This window comes from Strix uralensis, chromosome 5 (assembly GCF_047716275.1).
Source record: "Strix uralensis isolate ZFMK-TIS-50842 chromosome 5, bStrUra1, whole genome shotgun sequence".
Classification (NCBI taxonomy): domain Eukaryota; kingdom Metazoa; phylum Chordata; class Aves; order Strigiformes; family Strigidae; genus Strix; species Strix uralensis.
Window position 1 is genome coordinate 60,744,390 of NC_133976.1, and position 17,338 is coordinate 60,761,727.

At 40.5% G+C, this 17,338-nt stretch overlaps 1 protein-coding gene across 6 annotated transcripts in view; it reads left to right on the forward strand.

The window, feature by feature from the left end:
- Positions 1-17,338, forward strand: part of LARGE1 (LARGE xylosyl- and glucuronyltransferase 1) — a 354,353-nt gene that overhangs the window by 150,617 nt on the left and 186,398 nt on the right. For all 6 annotated transcript variants that reach the window (XM_074871306.1, XM_074871310.1, XM_074871308.1 and 3 more), the window contains one exon: positions 5,887-5,969. In XM_074871306.1, the coding sequence (XP_074727407.1) occupies positions 5,887-5,969 (83 nt within the window). The remainder of the gene's footprint in view (positions 1-5,886; positions 5,970-17,338) is intronic.

Sequence of the window (17,338 nt, forward strand, 5' to 3'; positions counted from 1 at the left end):
TAAAAATCAAAGCCTTGTTCCAAGCTGACTTCAGTACAGCTGTGCTGATAAGACCTGTGACAAACTGATCCTGTGTGTTTCTAAATTAAATGAAAGCGCAACAGTGCTTTGAAAAGCCTTATTCTTTTGTTTGTGCATCTATACTAGAACAGTTCAGGGTTTACCAATAATTAAATTGTGGCTTATGGAGCCAGCCTGTGCTTTTGAGTCACTTTCAGGAGTCTATCTGGATGCTACTGTGGAACCACCTGCTTTGCGTGAGCTGTGCACAAGAGGTGTGGTTAGCTGCAGGGAACAGGTCGGTTTCTAAGAAGCTTTTTGCAGGTTGATTTGCAGTGGTTTTGTGGATGTCATCCAGCTATTTAGTTGTCAGATATCTGAATTATGACAGTTCCAAATATGGATAGATCCAAAACAGAAGGTTTTTCCTGAAGGTCTTGTACCAATCCCAGCTGGTGAATATATCAAAAATAGCTTCTCCATTTATTTCTACAAAGAGGGTAATACCATATCATCTTTTATCTTGCTTTATGCCACTGGGAAGATAAAAGTTGAAAAAAAGTAAGTGGGAGAGAAAAAGTCCTAATTATCTCTTCAGATAAAGTCTATTTAATGGACAAATATCAAATGTCATTTAAAAATGAATTACTGCTTTTCAGTTGGACATCTTTGTCTGTCAGTGTGGAAGAAAGAAACTGACATTATTTTAAGGAGAGGGAAAAGGATGCATCTGTTTCTCATTTTCCCTCCTTCTGATATTGAGGGTCTGATTTTCCTCCCTGTGAGCATTTTGGCATTTCTTTTAATAAGGGAAGGTTCAGGCCATCAATAAACAAACCTCACTTCTTCCTTATTATCATGCTAAGTAGCGATGAGCTGAATCCCAGTTCTTTGTTGTTAAATGTATCAACCAATTTGGGACACAAAAATAGCAGCTTAAAGGAGAAATAGTTTAAGTGGCCTTTCAGTTTATAATGTGTTTTGCCAATAAATTTACTTGCTCAGTGGGGTTTAGCATTGTGCTGGAGGCAATGGTTATATAAAATACGAAACCTCACTTTATTTGCCATCCCCCTATCTCACCACACACAATTTTGATAACGAAATAGCTTTTTCTTCTTTTTCTTAAGGAATTCACTCTGTAATTTAGTAACAGCAATGGAAGTTAAAATTAAACTTCCTTATTATCAGATTTGCCAGAGGTCCCCTTGTTTATCCTGTTACTGTAGATTTTGGTTCCATGTTTGTGTGAGTGGTATCTTGACTCCATTCACCCTCTGTTTTCAGTGTTTCAGAGGTGTAAATGAAATATTTTTTAGCCTCTGAGCCTGGAATATATCACAGCAAGTCAACAACTTGGGTAGAAAAAGACAGGGGTCCTGAGAAGAAGCCTGGGGCTCTGGGGGAGATGAAGAGAGCTAGGAATAGGCTGTTTATTTCATTGAGTCAGTTCTTTGAGATTTACTGAAGGTAATATTTCAGAATCTAATTTGGGATGGTCTTTAGTGATGATTAAAACATTTGAAAATGCAGTTACAATGAATTAACATTAAATCTCTGATAGAGCATAATCTGTATGACCATAATTGTGATCTATATCAAACAGTAGTGGGTTTATTCCATTCCAGGCACCAGTTCCTACTTTGTTGCATCACAGATCTTTTCTGGTATTATAAAATGGACCAGCAGTATATTGCAAGAAAAAATCAGAGTTCCAACCAAGGGCCTTCTTCCTGGAGGAAAAGATCCCTGTCATGCCTTCCCAGTAGGAGAAAATTTTAACACAAACCTTGGAAATACAAGTAAGAGTAGTCCTTACACAAACGTAGACACAAATAACAGGCTTCAGAGAGCATAATGCTGATGGAAGCTAACAGAATTATATGGCTCTTTCTTACGATGTTACCCCAGTATCTTTCCAGCTTCTGCCTCCATAAACTGGGCATTTAGTTTGAATTAAGTGTGTATTTATAAATATTTTTTAAAGAGATTATAAATTAGAAAATGGTTAATTAGCAGTATAGCATTTAGTAGGCATTAACGTTCAAAGCATTTTTACAGGAGTATTTGTATTGTTACAATTCTAAATGGTGTTGCTCATTAGGTTTAAGTGTGTAGTGCTCCAGAGCCACAAAAAACAGGCCCCCACCAATTTAAGGACTGTAATACAGGAAAACCAGATGTTACCTGACTCTGGGAACCATTTGTAGCATATTTACATTTTTGTAACATGCTTTTAATACCTTTTAATCACATTCGACAGTTATTTGTGAAGGATTAAGTAACTGCAGTGGAAGGCCTGGCTAGTACTACTGGAATATTATTGAAGTATGAAATGGTTTACCAAATATTATTTTTAGCTGTAAGAATTAATTAGAGTTTGTTAAGGTCATTATTTCACCATTCCAAAAGGTAGCCTGAGGAGGAAAAATAATAACATCTGTTTATCTAGGCAACTTATGCTCCTCATCAGCATGGGATCTAAGGCCCAGTTTTTCATGTGGTTTTGGATACTTTCTTCCTATTAATATTACCCCCAGAATGGACTTACATGAAATACTGCTTTCAGAAACAGTTTTTCCTGGTCTGAAGTGGCTAAAGTAATGGTTTCTAAACTATGTTAGCATGCACCTTGGTGTTATTTAAACTCCCTTTTCTAAAGAAGCTTAACTTCCTTAAATGCCTTGAAGTACCTGGGCCTGAATGCTTCCTGAACTATTTAAAATAAAAAATAGTACTCTGTGTCCCTGATCCCCAAGCTATAGGAAGAACAGTATGATTAACTTCCACAGTGTTTTCATTACCTATCATACCTGTATGTATAAACAGAAGAAGAATTCATTGAGTCTGGAAAGCAAGATATATCATCATTTAATCTGTTGCTGCAATTAGTTCCATTGTCTAAAAGCAGCTCCAGTGAATGGCCTGTGTCCAGACTTCTTGCAACTTCTACTAGTCTATCATTCAATTTTAAAAGAGCATTGTAAGAGGATGGATACTTTCAAGGAGCTCAGTTTGGTCCTGCAGTGACTTCTGAATATCCAGGCTAGAGTTTGACAAGTAGAATTATCATGGATTGTAAACAGTGAGGAGCAAGTGTAGCATGCAGAGCCCTTGTGTGAGATGTCTGGAGGGACATGTTGAACCAAGCAGAGAGGCTGCCATATGTTGTGGAAGTTGAGGCATTCTTTGCTTGTGTGGGTTCACTCCTAAGTGTTAGCTGCAGTCATTGAGTCCAGAGGTTGCGTGAATCACAGTGGCCAGTTCTGGTGGGATGGGGATACAATCTTCTAGCTATCTGCAGATGAAAAAATGAGAAGTTTGAGAGAGTTGTGATGCTGCTGACCAATTTCATAATCTGGGAGCTGATGCTTACAGTAGTATGCTCAGGAGGATGCAAGTTCTTTGAAGCGCTTCCTCATCCAGCCATTATTTCCCTGTCTTGCCAGGATTTGGCTACAGCCAGCAGCTCTCTAGCCAAACATATATTTGGAACAAGCATGTAGAAAACGAGAAATAAAACCTTTTTCTTTAGGATGCAAATATCTGCAGATAGTTCAGGTTGATGACCTCATGTTGGCTTACCTGTTTTCCCACTGACTTTGTTTAACAGTTAAACAATGAGCGAGAGGAAAGTGAATCAAGAAAAGGAGAAGGACAGGCTGAGTCTTGCATCATGCTGCAGCCAAAACTTTGGAAAAAAAGGTCTAGGTTTCTATTCTCTTTGAGGATTATTGCTTTTTCTATAGCTGATGGCAGGCAGGAATAGAAGTGATACGTAGTATCAAACATTGCAGAAAGGCTGAGCGGAAGGTCCATGAACTCGCCTGTGTCTCTGAACTGGAGAAGGACATTTAGAAGAGCAGCAAGTGTTCAGCCCTGACTGAAACAACATGCAAGACAACAGCACCTGCTAGAAGACAGCGAGGAAAGCATGTTTTTAATTTTGAAACAAACTGATTTAGGAAAAGGAGAACAGATGTGGGCAAGTCCTTGACAGAATTAACTCTGATTTTGAGGGGAGTTCCAAAGTGGATAGAGAGGCTGTGAGAAGAGCTTTTCTGGCAAGCAGAGGTTATATAAAATTACATTGACAGTGATATGACAGTGCTATTCTGACAGAACCCATAAAATCCTTGTGTCTGGCCCAGTGTCTTCAGGTGAAGTGTTTAAAGCAGACATGAAATTATTCTCAGTTAATTTGATTTTAATTGGCATTAAAGGGAAGGATCTTCGGTCTTCCAGCAGCTGGAGAAAGACCAGGTGGCAACCAGAGAGGAGGCAGTGCGTGCAGTGTCAGAAATCTGTGCACCCACAGGAACCCATGCCCATAAGTATGGTACAAACCATTGCTGAAATAAAAATCCTCTGTTCTCCTATTGTTATCACAAGAGAGAAACACAATCAATTTTTGCAAAGTGCTGAGCGTGCTCAACCGCCATTGACTTTAACATAAATTTAAAGTGCTGAATACCTCACAGAAACTGCAATATCTTTTCTTTCCCACACCTCTCTGGACAGACAGTTGCCTTACTAATTCAAGTCCTCTTAAAACCTCAGATCTTCACTGTGCTTGTGAGGCACACGAGGGCTGGAGGCAGCTGTGATGTTCATGTGGAGGTTGCACAATGGCACAGCTGCTTGGCCATTACATGAATCGAATTGTAACCTGTACCAGGTGATGTTAATGGATGGGGCTATGGACTCTTTAGACATGCCCAGCACATGCCACCTCTTATGTAAATATGCTTCTGTTACAAGCCAGACTTTGGGAATCTATGACTATGTGAGGAGGCAGAATTCCTCATTTGTTCTCTCTGTAGGGGGCTTTCTGTGGAAAACGAGAGCTGTGTGTGAAAAAACAGCTAATCAAGCTTCAAATGGAAGCCAAATGAGGCTTCCCTGCAGTTTCACTGCTGTGTCCCCAGTCACAGCTTTGTGCTGCCAGTATGGTGAACTCTCCTTCATTTCCGTGACCACTGAGAAACAGAAAAATATGGAAGCTGGAGTCAAAACTCGCTAATATAAATTTTCTTTTGTTCTCAGGGAATGTCAGTGGCTGATTTTAAAACCACAGAAGACTAACTTAACAGCATTTTTCAAATTATTACTTACTAGCTTAATAATAATGACTAGTAATGTCTTTTCAGTTTTCCCTTTCCTCTTGTAGAGATGTGTAAACCTCTGCCTCATATTAATAGGGAGGTAAGAAGGCACAGAATAAGTGATAATTTACCAAGGTGTTCGGGTGATGAGAATGTGGGGGGGGGGTGTTGTATTTAACTTCACATTAACACTGCCCAGTACAGCCCGTACTGGTAGTCACAGGCAGGGTAGTGACTGCCTGCCTTCACAGCTTGTGTCTTATCTTATCACTGGGATGTACCCAGCCCCTGGCAAACCAGTTGTCCCACTCATGCTTATCCATCAGAGCTTGTTCTCTCTCTCCTTAGTACGTGTCCTTAAGACAGAAATAATGCAACATTTCTAAGAGGATATCTGCTTCTAATTATGAGACATAATTTTAAACTTCAGAAGGTTAAAGTGTTTGCATGTTTGCATACTCAGAATTTGTGTGTTGCTAAATGAGTATGTGTGTATATACAGACATGCACACATATGCTCTTAGTTAATAACTTCAATTCTGTTCAGATATCTGATGTAATTTAGGGATAGTAATGACTTTGATATGATGATGGTGTTATGACTCAAGATGTTTTTAACAAACTGCCTCAAGTGGGCTGCAAACAGGTGCAAAACACCCACTCAAACGTTTAAAAATCACCTCACTAAATAATAGCAGTCATGTATGTGCTCTCCTTAATGAATGATAGAACACAGGAGCAGACTGTAATTTTTATTCTTTTTGTTCCTTTTCTCCCACAGACCATTCATGTTGCCATTGTTTGTGCAGGGTACAATGCCAGTCGGGATGTTGTCACACTTGTCAAGTCTGTCTTATTTCACAGGTAAAGGTAGCTTTCTTTTCTTGTATATTGTATATCTGATTATGACTAAATAGGCTCTTTTTACATTTACTCTCTTACTTCAGAAGGAAGTCAGATTCCCTTTCCTGGTTGCTTTTTCTTTGGAAGGAAGGAAGCGTGAAATGTATAACCAACACAACTGGATTAACCTGTGTAAAGATTTCTACAGTGAATTAGAGGGATCAGAGATCCACCTGCTACCCCTGTTGCAGTGTGGGAATACGGACAGTATCTATCTGCACTGTAAAGCATCTGCACACTCCTGAATGTTGTAAAATAATAACAATAGTAATAACAGCACTGTATTAATTTAGCCTATTTCTGGTATCAGTTTATCACAGAATCAAAGAATTGTCTAGGTTAGAAAAGACCTTGAAGATCATCCAGTCCAACCTTGACTATCCCAGCTTCCCCTTTAGTATTATTTCATTAAAGTCAGATTATTTATTCTGGCTTTGGAAGGGTTACTTGCAGCCCCTCAGAAGGCTTTGCAACCTGATTTTAGCACATGGAGCACAGTTAGATCCCAAAATTGAGAGGCATAAATGTACAATGAAGACAAAATAACCAATTCCCTTAATAAACAGCAGCTCCAGAAAAAGAGAAAAGTTAAAATGGAGTACTAAAACCATTGTAAGGGAGTGATTACTAAGACTGTGTGTGGGCATATGCATATATCCCTTGTCCAGTTTAGTAATGTCTATCAAAGATGTTTTCCAACAGTGTTGCAGAAAGATTAAAATAGGGAAGTGATCAGACTGTTTGACTCAAACAGGACAAATAATAAAACAGACTTAAGAGTATGAAGAATTTACTAACGAGGTAGTTTCAATATGCTGCTTTATATTGAACCATAATTTCATACAAGGGAGGATGACTCTTGTCCTTCTCATGTGATAGTATCTTCTTATAGTTAGTTGGAGTGGGGCATTCCAGCTTCCCCACCTTGCTCCTTATGTTTACCTCCAATCCTCTGCTGGAACAGTCTTAGCAATTACTCCCTTACAATGGTTTTAGTACCCCATTTCAATTTTTACCCGTTTTTTGTAAGCTTTGTAAAAGAATGTAAATGCTCGCCTTGTACAATGTGGAAAGAGACTCAGTAAATATTATTTAAGAGGTTGGCTAAGTGCCCTTGGAGAGGGGAAATTCTCCAAAATATGAGAGAAACTTTCACTATCAACACATAGCCCTTTCAGGTCTTTCCAGAAGTAGCATGTTCATGTTAGATAAGGGCTAGGAGCAGAAAAACAGTGTTAAAATAAACATAACAAAAGCAAAACAACAGTAAAAAGTGGTATTGTGCTCTGCTCAGAATTTTTCTGATTGTTAAAATCCTGTTAAATTTTAAAACTATATCTATTTCCAATTACACATCTGAATTATTCAGTGTAAACTGGCTTTATATTGCAAGGATGTGGGGCATTTTGTCTATTTTGATCATTGTTTCTAAGGAATTTCTTTCAAATGTGCATTTTTATGGTGACATGAGTTATCCTTAGTAGTTAGCTTCTTGCCATTTTTCTCTCCTAGTACTTGCATCCATTTTGAGAAGACTGTAATACTCTGTAGGTTTCCAAATGTTCTGTAAACTATAGGTATCTCACAGCTCAGAGGTTCAAACAGTCTCTTTCTGTGTTACTTAAAGGAAATGTCCTGGTTTTACATAAGCCACTCATCAGAGCAATTAGCAAACTTATAAACAATATGTATTTTTGGAAATATATTAAAGATATAGAACCTGAACAAAGGGAAATAACATTGGTATTTCTAAGTCTGGTGGATTCTGCCCTTGTCAAGAACATATTTGCTGTTTAACTAGCAGTACTGCTCATCTCAAAGGATTTGTCTACCTCAGCAGAGGTGATCAAAATAATGTCCAGTATAGCTAATGAAACTTTAGTACAGTTAGTTACATTCAAGATAACCTATCTCTCTTGATTGCTCAAAAAATACTTAAAGACAAATCTAAGTCAATCCCTGCCTAGAACTAGATTTTCTCACTAGACATTAAATTGTTCGCTAGAAAGGGAAGATATCCTCAGAGAAGAAACAGAGCTTCTTATGGACATTTCTTCCTTATCTTCTAGAAAACACAGGCTTCTTAAGTACCTGTTGATGCTATGGCTACATGTGCCAGGTCATGCCTTAGAAACTCTCACTTCTTGGATCTTTGTCTTTGGAGTGGCAGTGGTGAAGAAGGCTGGATAATAAACAATAAATAAACAACAAACTCAGCTGAAAATTGATTTAGAACCAAGATTCCTTGCATTGGTTGCCATGTGCAAACAATGTTATCTTGGAGACTAGTATGCACTTCAAAAATTATGATGACTGGAAAGAGGGCTTCTTTTAGATGTTAGGATCTATTTAAATGTAGGAATGAAGGGTGAGACAGGTTATGATACTGCATCATGAGGAATGAGTTAGGAGAGTTGGAGGTGCTTGGTTCAGATAGTGGATGCTTCATGACATCAGTAGCAAGTTCACCATCTGAGTTGAGGGTCATTGGTGAAAATAGCCATGGAGACGTCTCTTCTCCTAAACCCTAAATGTGCACCAGGGAATGCATCCTAGCTGGCATTGTCCAATAAGCCAAGCAGAACAGACATTTGAAAGCACTGTGTGTTTCCAGTGAAGAAGTTTGCTTGTTCTATCCTAATCTGTAAGGTTAGGCTACTGGTCCTTCATTTATAGGATCACCACATTCAATCTCAAATATAGTTTTGCAAGAACAGAATGAACACACATCCAAACACATTGTCAAATAGATTTTTTTTCCTTTTTTGAAGTTTCTAATCATCAATGTTCAACCAAACCTGATACAGCAGGTACAGAATTTGCCTGTCACAAGAGTGTAGGAGAGTGTATTGAAAGACACTTGTGTATAAATCACAGCTGTTATTATGCAGCTAGGTGCAGTGTGGGTTCTTCTTGGGCAGCTGAGCATTACACCTCAGTCCTGCCCTAACACCCTGAATGTAATCTACTGGTAACAACTGGCCCCTCAAAGCAACCGCACTTAATATCCTTACCTGTTCCTGCTGCACTTCACTTGGTGTTTGTTGTAAGAGCACTGATTTCAGTGGATCTGTCTGGAATTTATGGAGCTGTCATCTGCTTTTATTAGCATTTCCATCTAGTTTAGTAATTAAAGCATGTTTTAGCTGTGCATTTTGATACAAAATGAGGTACCTAAATTCCCTACTTGTGTAGGGAATCCCTACTCCTCTAATAGAAAAATGGTGAGAAAAGGAGGCCATGTCAGTCTAATCATCTTCCCTCCATGCATTAACATATTTGTTACACCCTCAACTTTGTACTAGAGTGTTAGATAGAGAGACACAAAACAGCAGGGGTGCTGGGTCATTAACAATAAAAACTACAGGAGTGTCCATAGATGGAGTGTGCTGTCTCTTCTCTTTTGCATGAATCTGCAGCAAATCCTGCATATTGAATATTTCAGCTCTCCCCATGTCTAAAAAACCAAGTTTCTTATTCTAGTCATACCATATATATCGTGAGACCTAGCAAGCTACTTGCTCAAACCATTTGAAAAACTGTATCTGTCTTAATGTACCAGAGAGTGGGAAAAGGAGGGGAAAAGGGTGTTGTGGTTGATTCCTTCTAAGAACACTGTACTTCAGAAATGCGTTTCATTCCCAGTGGAAAGGGAACTTGATTCCAGTTTTGTCTTTAGAAAATGTATGCTCAAGCCACAAAATCCCAGCAGCTTTTAACACCCAATTTGACATAACTGACAGTCTGTTCTCTGGAGGAAACTCAGCAGAGCTGGGATAGTGCAGTGTTTGCAGAGTCTGATAAATATGCATTGGCAGTGCTGCACAGAGGGAGGCTTGTAGAATGAGTACTTGGTCCTAGTCTGCAACTTGCCTGCTTTCCTCTCTTGGGCATCTAGTTGCTAATTATGAAAGACTTTATAAAGCTGTTGCAGGGATAAAAAAAATGTCTCTCTGAGCCAGTTTAACACAGCCAAGCTGATATCATCATGTCCTAAGTGCAACTTAACTTTAGTTTTTCCAAAGCAAAAGACTAAACACTAAAAATTAAAGGTATTGGGTCAAACGGGCAAAATGAAATGCAAGTGCTTTTGGAAAGAGTGCATATAGTAGTATGCAAAAAGCATCTGCAGTTCTTTTTCAACGCTGAAGCAATGTCCTGTGGCTAATAACTCTCCTTGAAACTTTTACAACTGCTAGTCCAAGTTACATTGGTCACTTTCAATTGTTTTATTCTGTTTCTGAAAATTGTAAAGCTTAGAGTGCCACAGAAACAGCCCATAAGTTACAGTTTCATATTGCAAAGATAATTTCTGTCCCTACTTAGGCAAGTCTGAACTGGAGTAAGAGCTAAAATGATTTTTAATGTACACTTTATCTTCTCCAGACATGCTATACACCATGTTTCATTTGGGAACAAAGAAAAGCCAAAATTACACAATTATAACCTGTCACTGGCAGTTAGGTCAACCTGAGAATCTGTGAAAAATTAACTTCTCTTTTGTGCCAGCTAATACTGGTTTGTTGGGTTTTTTCCTCCTATGTTAGTCCCTCTTCTTTGGAGAAGTCGTGTTTACTTCTTTAGCTCTATGCTCCATCTATCCTACAGCAATAGTGGCATAGTAACAGTGGTGAGCTTTTGTAGTGTAAACAAAACCAGTCAACTCGGTAAATGTTTTCTAATATGAAGTAGCCTCTTTGCTTTAAGAAGACTGCTTATAACCTTAAAGTTAAGCATATGACTAAGCATTTTTAAGATTAGGATATGAAACAGTGTTACAGATTGCTGTATGAATAATAAACTTTTTTTTTCTTGGAACAGGTAGAATAAGACAAACCAAATGAAAATCTAAATTAAATAAAAAGGATGACATGTAATTTCCAAGTAAGAGTCACAAGTCAGCAGTGGCTGGTAATTAAAGCTGATGTAATCTAATGGCTGTATTCCATGGAGACCACTTTGCCTTAATGGAGTTAATCTGAGAATTTAAAACCTCTGTCACTGTTTTCAACTTTTCTAACATGTCAGTTTTGTGGGAGATTCTTCTGGCAAAAACGATAAAGCATGAACTGGTTTCTCTGATCCATATAGATGCATCAGTAATCCGGACTTCTTTTTGTATTTTCTGGCTGTCCTAACAATAGAGGCATAATGAAGAAAGCAATGTTTAAAAAAAATCTGCCCATGAAATCTCTTACTGTTTCCTAAAGTGCCTTCTGTAAGTTAGCACAAAAAAAGAAGATCCATGAATGAGCTAGTGCATCTTTAAGATCTCCCCAAGAGATGGGGGAGCATTTTAATCAATACTGGATGTGAAGGGGTATGAAAAATCTGTAATGATTTTCACATTAAAATTCTTCCCATATGAGAGAGGGATTGTCATATGGGCATACTGGGAAAAAAAAAAAAAAATCCCAAGCTGCCTTTTATAATTTCTGTTTGAAGTTCGTGTAACCATTTCTTACAGGTATAAAAGGTATTACCTTGTTGTGCTTCCCTTAATAAAGTATAGGTTTTGGAAATAAACCCCCTGGGCTACTGACCTTTTTATATTCTCAGAAAATAAAATTCCTCTGTTGCAGAGAGAGAACTGTGCAACCAAGCAGCTGCATTTTGAATTGCTAACACAAAAGCTTGTGTCTTGGTTCACTACTCCCTTTTTCAATTGTAGATTCTTGTATTTAACTTTGTGGCAGTGGCTATTCAAAAAAGAATGGGCCACAAATGCTTGAGCAAGCAGATCAAAACTCTGATGAAGAGTAAGGAGTTTTGAAATGTAAAAATAACACATCATGATTAAAAAAAATATAGAAATGGGTACCTCAGAATAGGCTCCTAAATTCATAGCCTGACTTTTAAAATTACTGACTTCTTTTCATTTTACTAACTTTATTAGGACCTCAGCAATTCTGAAAATGAGAGCATTCATTTAAGCTCCTATATTTAGGCAAGCATCCGTGCTTGAAAATCTTGGCCAAAATATTTCATTCACTTTTGAGGAAAGCAGTTTAGGAAAATAAATGTGTGTTCTTTACGTATGGTTTACTTTGTTAGATAGTGTTCTGATCTTAAGATAAGTGGAAATAATTTAATATATGAAGATTTACAGTTTTCTAAATAGAGCAGTTAAAACCTTGAGTTTCCACTTGATGGGAACTACCTGTATTTTGAAATGGCATTCTTCCACATTAAGACATAAAAGCATCAGCATTTTCTGTGTCGCAGAAGCTGTAAAAAGTTGTAGTTGGTAAAAATTCAGATGTTCAAAATCTTTGAGGTTAAACGAGATTAAATATTTCTGGACCTTGGGAGGAATTCTCTGGCTGTTTCAATACCTGCTTCTATAGTGAGGAATCTGGAAGACCTGGGGCTCAGAGTTCAAGGGCTGTCTGTTCTGAAACCCAGGACACTAGAAACCTTGACTTCCAAACATATGAATTCACCTGAATACTGGGAATTCTCAAAAACCTATTGATTTTGTAAGAGAAGCTTATCAAAATTGTCATATATTGACCTATATTATCCCATAGTTGCATATACTGTCACCATTTACAGTACAGCGCTTTCCAGCAGTACAGGATACAACCAACTTCTACGATGTGTGGTTTTTTTGCTCTCTTGACGTGCCCAGTGGAAAATGAGTTATATGGGATAACATATGCATTAAAAATAAACACAACATGCAACTGTGCTTTGACTTGGTTAGAAAAGTTGAAGTCAAAGGAAGTCCACCTCACATTTGTAGTGACAGAAGAGGAGGTTTGTGTTGGTCATCACTTTCTCTGAGACGTGATTACACGTTCCCTTCAACCCAAGAAAGATGTCTTGCACTGAAGTCCTGAGGCTCAGGTAATTGGAAAGAACCTGTTGGGTCATCTCATTAACTCCCCTGCTATTGCAGGAAACCACAGCATTGAAATTGTTTTCATAACTTGGCCTACCTTCACAACAGAAAGAAGTGTGATTTTTCTTTAACCAGAGCATCATATTTTTCCAGTTCCGTGCCACTCAACTTCCATTAGCAAACTTCAGTGTCTTCAGCTGCTCATTAAATTTCTTCAAATGCCATGCCACCCTTCCTTGTTACCCAAGTGAGGGACTGTCAAGCCTCCCTCTGGAAGACTGGTATCTCCCCCTGCTTTTCCCAGACTTTTTAAGCTGTAGCTGCTAAATGCCTGTGAACGCTCGCCACATGGCCATCTGTGGTGGTTTAGCCCCTGCCGGGGTCTGAGACCACGCGGCCGCTGCCCCTCCCCCACAAAGGGAGTGAAATACAAAGCCCCAAGACTGAAATAAGGAAAGGTTTAATACAACAATGCAATAGCAACACAACAAACCACAACAATAACAATAACAGTAATAGTGATAGCAATGAACAGAGCAAAATAGCTACCAAATACAGCAGTTTGAAGCACGATGTACACAACCACGAGTGCACCCCGCTCCGCGCCAGGAAAAATGTGACCTGCCAGGATGTGACGTCGGCATGGTATCTGAATAACCCAGCTAGAGCTCCCCCCCACTGCTGGGGAAACTTAACCCTATCCTGGTTAAACCAGGACACCATCCCTTAGCTTATTATAGGAACAATATAGTTTTATTTCAGTTTTATAAACCTCATATCCCAAAATGTCTCTGTCCAGAAAGATCAGTCTGAAGAATGGAGTAGCTTTCACTGACACCAAATGGTACAGCAAAACATCCGAGTCTAATGAAATGTAACTTTCAGTGGAATCCTTCACAATATTCTGATTGCCACCCCTAAGTCTTACAGCCAGTGATTCAATCATGTTGGCAAATAATGATGACATCCCTTTCTTATATCTCTCGAGAAAGATTTCTCATCTTACAGAGACTCTTCTGTATCTTTTACAATGGATATTTGATCTTTAAGCTTCTGAAGTTGTTTCATGAACACTTTGAAGCAATCCATATCTTTTAGGCTTTGCATATTGCAGACACTAGAAGAGGTAAAAGATGTCATCTATGTGTATGCTAGTATTTACCTTCAGAAGGTCTTCCAGGTTTGAGTCTGTGCTCTGCTGGCTTCTAGCACCATGCTAAACCTCACATTTCACATAAGTATAATCTTGTCTGGAGTAAAATTTTCTGTGGCTGATGCACATTTAGTTGTAGAAGTCAGCAGGTCACTATTCTGTTTAGGGGATATATTTTTTTAAGTGATAATCTTCTGCTTTGCCTCTGACACATACTTTCCTTACAGCTGAATCTTTACCATGAGGCTAAGAACTTGAAAGAGATTTCTGTGTAGGAGTACAACTACTCCTTTGTTCTTTTTTCCCAGTAGGAGCTGAACTAAAGAAAATGTCATCCACTTGTTCCCATTTAAGTTTCATACACTCTGGGTCATTCAGATAAGTGTAAACTGCTACTGAACATCTGAGTCTCTTTGTACCAGATTTCTTCTATTCAACTAGTGTGTTTCATCTTGAAATATTTTATATCAATTCCATTTAACTAAATGATGGATTAAAAGAAGATGTAGCTTTCTTGTTTTTAACTGATGTTTTTACTCTTCTTATTTTACTTTGCAATATGTAGAAAAATGACTGTCCTGGTTCAGCTAGGATATGGTTAAGTTTCCCCAGCAGTGGGGAGGGGTCTCTAGCCGGGTTATTCAATACCATGCTGATGTCAGGTCCGGGCACCCAAGCGCGGGAAAGAGCAGGGAAAGAGCAGGGACGGCCTGTGTGCGGTTCAGTCCCCTCACTGCTGTATCCGTATGGTATATCTCTTGTTCTGTTCATTGTTATTACTGTTATTGTTGTTGTTGTTCGGTTTGTTGTTGTTACACTGTTGTATTAAAACTTTCCTTATCTCAGCCCCGCGGTTTGTATTTCACTCCCTGCCCCGTCCGTTCTGACTGTGCAGGAGGGGCAACAGCAGCATAGTCTCGGCTCCCGGCAGGGCCTAAACCACCACAGCCTTTTTGACACAGAACGTGGGGCACGAGAGGGTAGAGATAAGGACAAAAAGAAAAAGTGTTTTAGAGCAATCTGTTAGGTGCAATTTCTCTGTTTTTATTTGTATTGTTTGATAAGGAACATTTGTAATGCTGGCCAATTTGCTTGCGTGGTGGGGCTGGAATAATCCTTATATCCACTGTGTGCTCCTAGTGCTGGTGTTTGTTGGTGGTGGAAAATGTGCCAAGGGTCTTGTTTTGCTGTACTGGCTACTGACTGCTTATAATGGGCTTGTATCGCTGCTTGTGGGGGTGAACCGGTACCTGTTTGCTGCCTGGGCTTTTATTAGGGGTCTCACCCCCGCTATGGGTGAGCCAGGGGAAGAGATTCTCTCAGTTTTTGAGAGTTTCAGCTATCCTGGGAGCACCCAGGCCAGTGTGTTTGCGGCACTGTGCTTTCTGAATGTCTACCTGATCTTGTTTTGGGCCATGCGGTACTTCTCCAATAATAGCACCACCCGGAAACTTATAGCAGATAGCTATAAATGGCAAGGTGTGTGGAAAAAGACGGGCAAGTGTCTGAGTCAGTGGTCACCCCCAACGTTTTGGGATTTCACTCCTGAACAAATGCAGAGTCCTGATAAACCGGTGGAGTGTTTGAAAAAGGTGTGTTGCCAATCTGAAAAACCCTGGGAGACACAAGTTGGTGCGATGTGCTGGGGACTTGCCCATGCTTACTATGTCATCCTTAATGCTACTCACTGCCCTCAAGGGGGAGAAAGGGCTGCAGGGTCTGAAAGTGAACCTACTGGTACAGCAACTGGGCCAGGGGGACAGGCAGTGCCAGTACCAGCCACCTCCACCAGCACAGCAGCTGGGCCAGAGGGACAAGCAGTGCCAGTGTCAGTCGCCCTGATACAGAAAACTAAATATAGCAAAAAGTCAGCTCGCATAGTAGGGGATGGAGATGAGCCAGGCCCAGCATGAGAACAGGGGAAAGAGCCGGAGGTAATCATCCAATCTCTATCCCTGAGTGAGTTGCGAGATTTGCGGAAGGATTTCAGCCGCCTTCCAGGTGAGCAGATTTTCACCTGGCTGCTCCGATGCTGGGATAGTGGAGCTGCTGGTTTTGGAATTGGAGGGGAGAGAGGCCAAGCAGCTGGGATCTTTGTCCAGGGAGGCTGGTATTGACAAGGCGTAGGGAGGCAGACTCAAACCCTCAGCCTTTGGAGGCGACTCCTGCTCAGTGTAATGGAGAGGTACCCCTACAAGGATGATGTCCTATGTCGGTTAGGCAAGTGGACCAACATGGAGAAAGGCATTCAGAACCTCAGGGAATTGGCTGTGTTTGATATGGTTTATGCTGATCTGAATGACAAGCGGTCATGCATGGATCCAGATCAGGCCCCTTGCACACAGTTGATGTGGCGGAAGTTCCTGCAAAGTGGACCAGAGGCACATTCCAAAGCATTAGCAGTAGCGTCCTGGTGGCGAGACACCCAGACTCACACAGTGGATGAAGTGGCTGGCCAGCTCCGGCAATATGAGGGAAATGTCCCTTCCTCCCAACATGCCTGGGCTTCAGCTGTAGAGGAACTGTCTCAGAGGCTCCAGGAAGTGGAAGAGGACATGTCCTACATTCCACCTGCACGGGCCGATGTCTCAGCCATTAGAAGCAGACGTTTCCCCACCCAAGAGAAGGGCAGTGGAAGGTACACACCACGGGGCACCCTGTGGTTCTTCCTCTGCGACCATGGAGAAGACGTGAGGAGGTGGGATGGACAGCCCACTTCCGCCCTAGCTGCACGATTACAGCGGGTGAAAGGGAAAACCACCATGAAAGAGGAGTGTTCCAAGAGAAACGCAGCTCCAGTGTCCAGTCAGAAATCCCCCAGACAGAATAGAATGGCCAACGTTATGCCTGACCCTCTTGAGGGGACCTGTGAGTCATTCTCGCAGGAGTCATTCTTACGACAAGTGAGTGATGCTGAGCAGGATTAGAGGGGCCCTGCCTCCATCCAGGTGGAGGAAAGGGATAATCGGATTTACTGGAAGGTGTGGATCTGATGGCCTGGCACATCAGAACCACAAGAATATAAGGCCTTAGTAGACACTGGCGCACAGTGCACCCTGATGCCATCAAGCTACAGTGGGGTTGAACCCATCTGTATCTCCGGAGTGACAGGGGGATCCCAACAGCTGACCCTATTAGAAGCTGAAGTAAGCTTAACTGGGAAGGACTGGCATAAGCACCCCATTGTGACTGGCCCAGATGCCCCGTGCATCCTAGGTATAGATTACCTCAGGAGAGGGTACTTTAAAGACCCAAAAGGGTACCGGTGGTCCTTTGGTATAGCTGCCCTGGAGGAGGTTGAGCAATTGTCCACCTTACCCGGCCTCTCAAGAG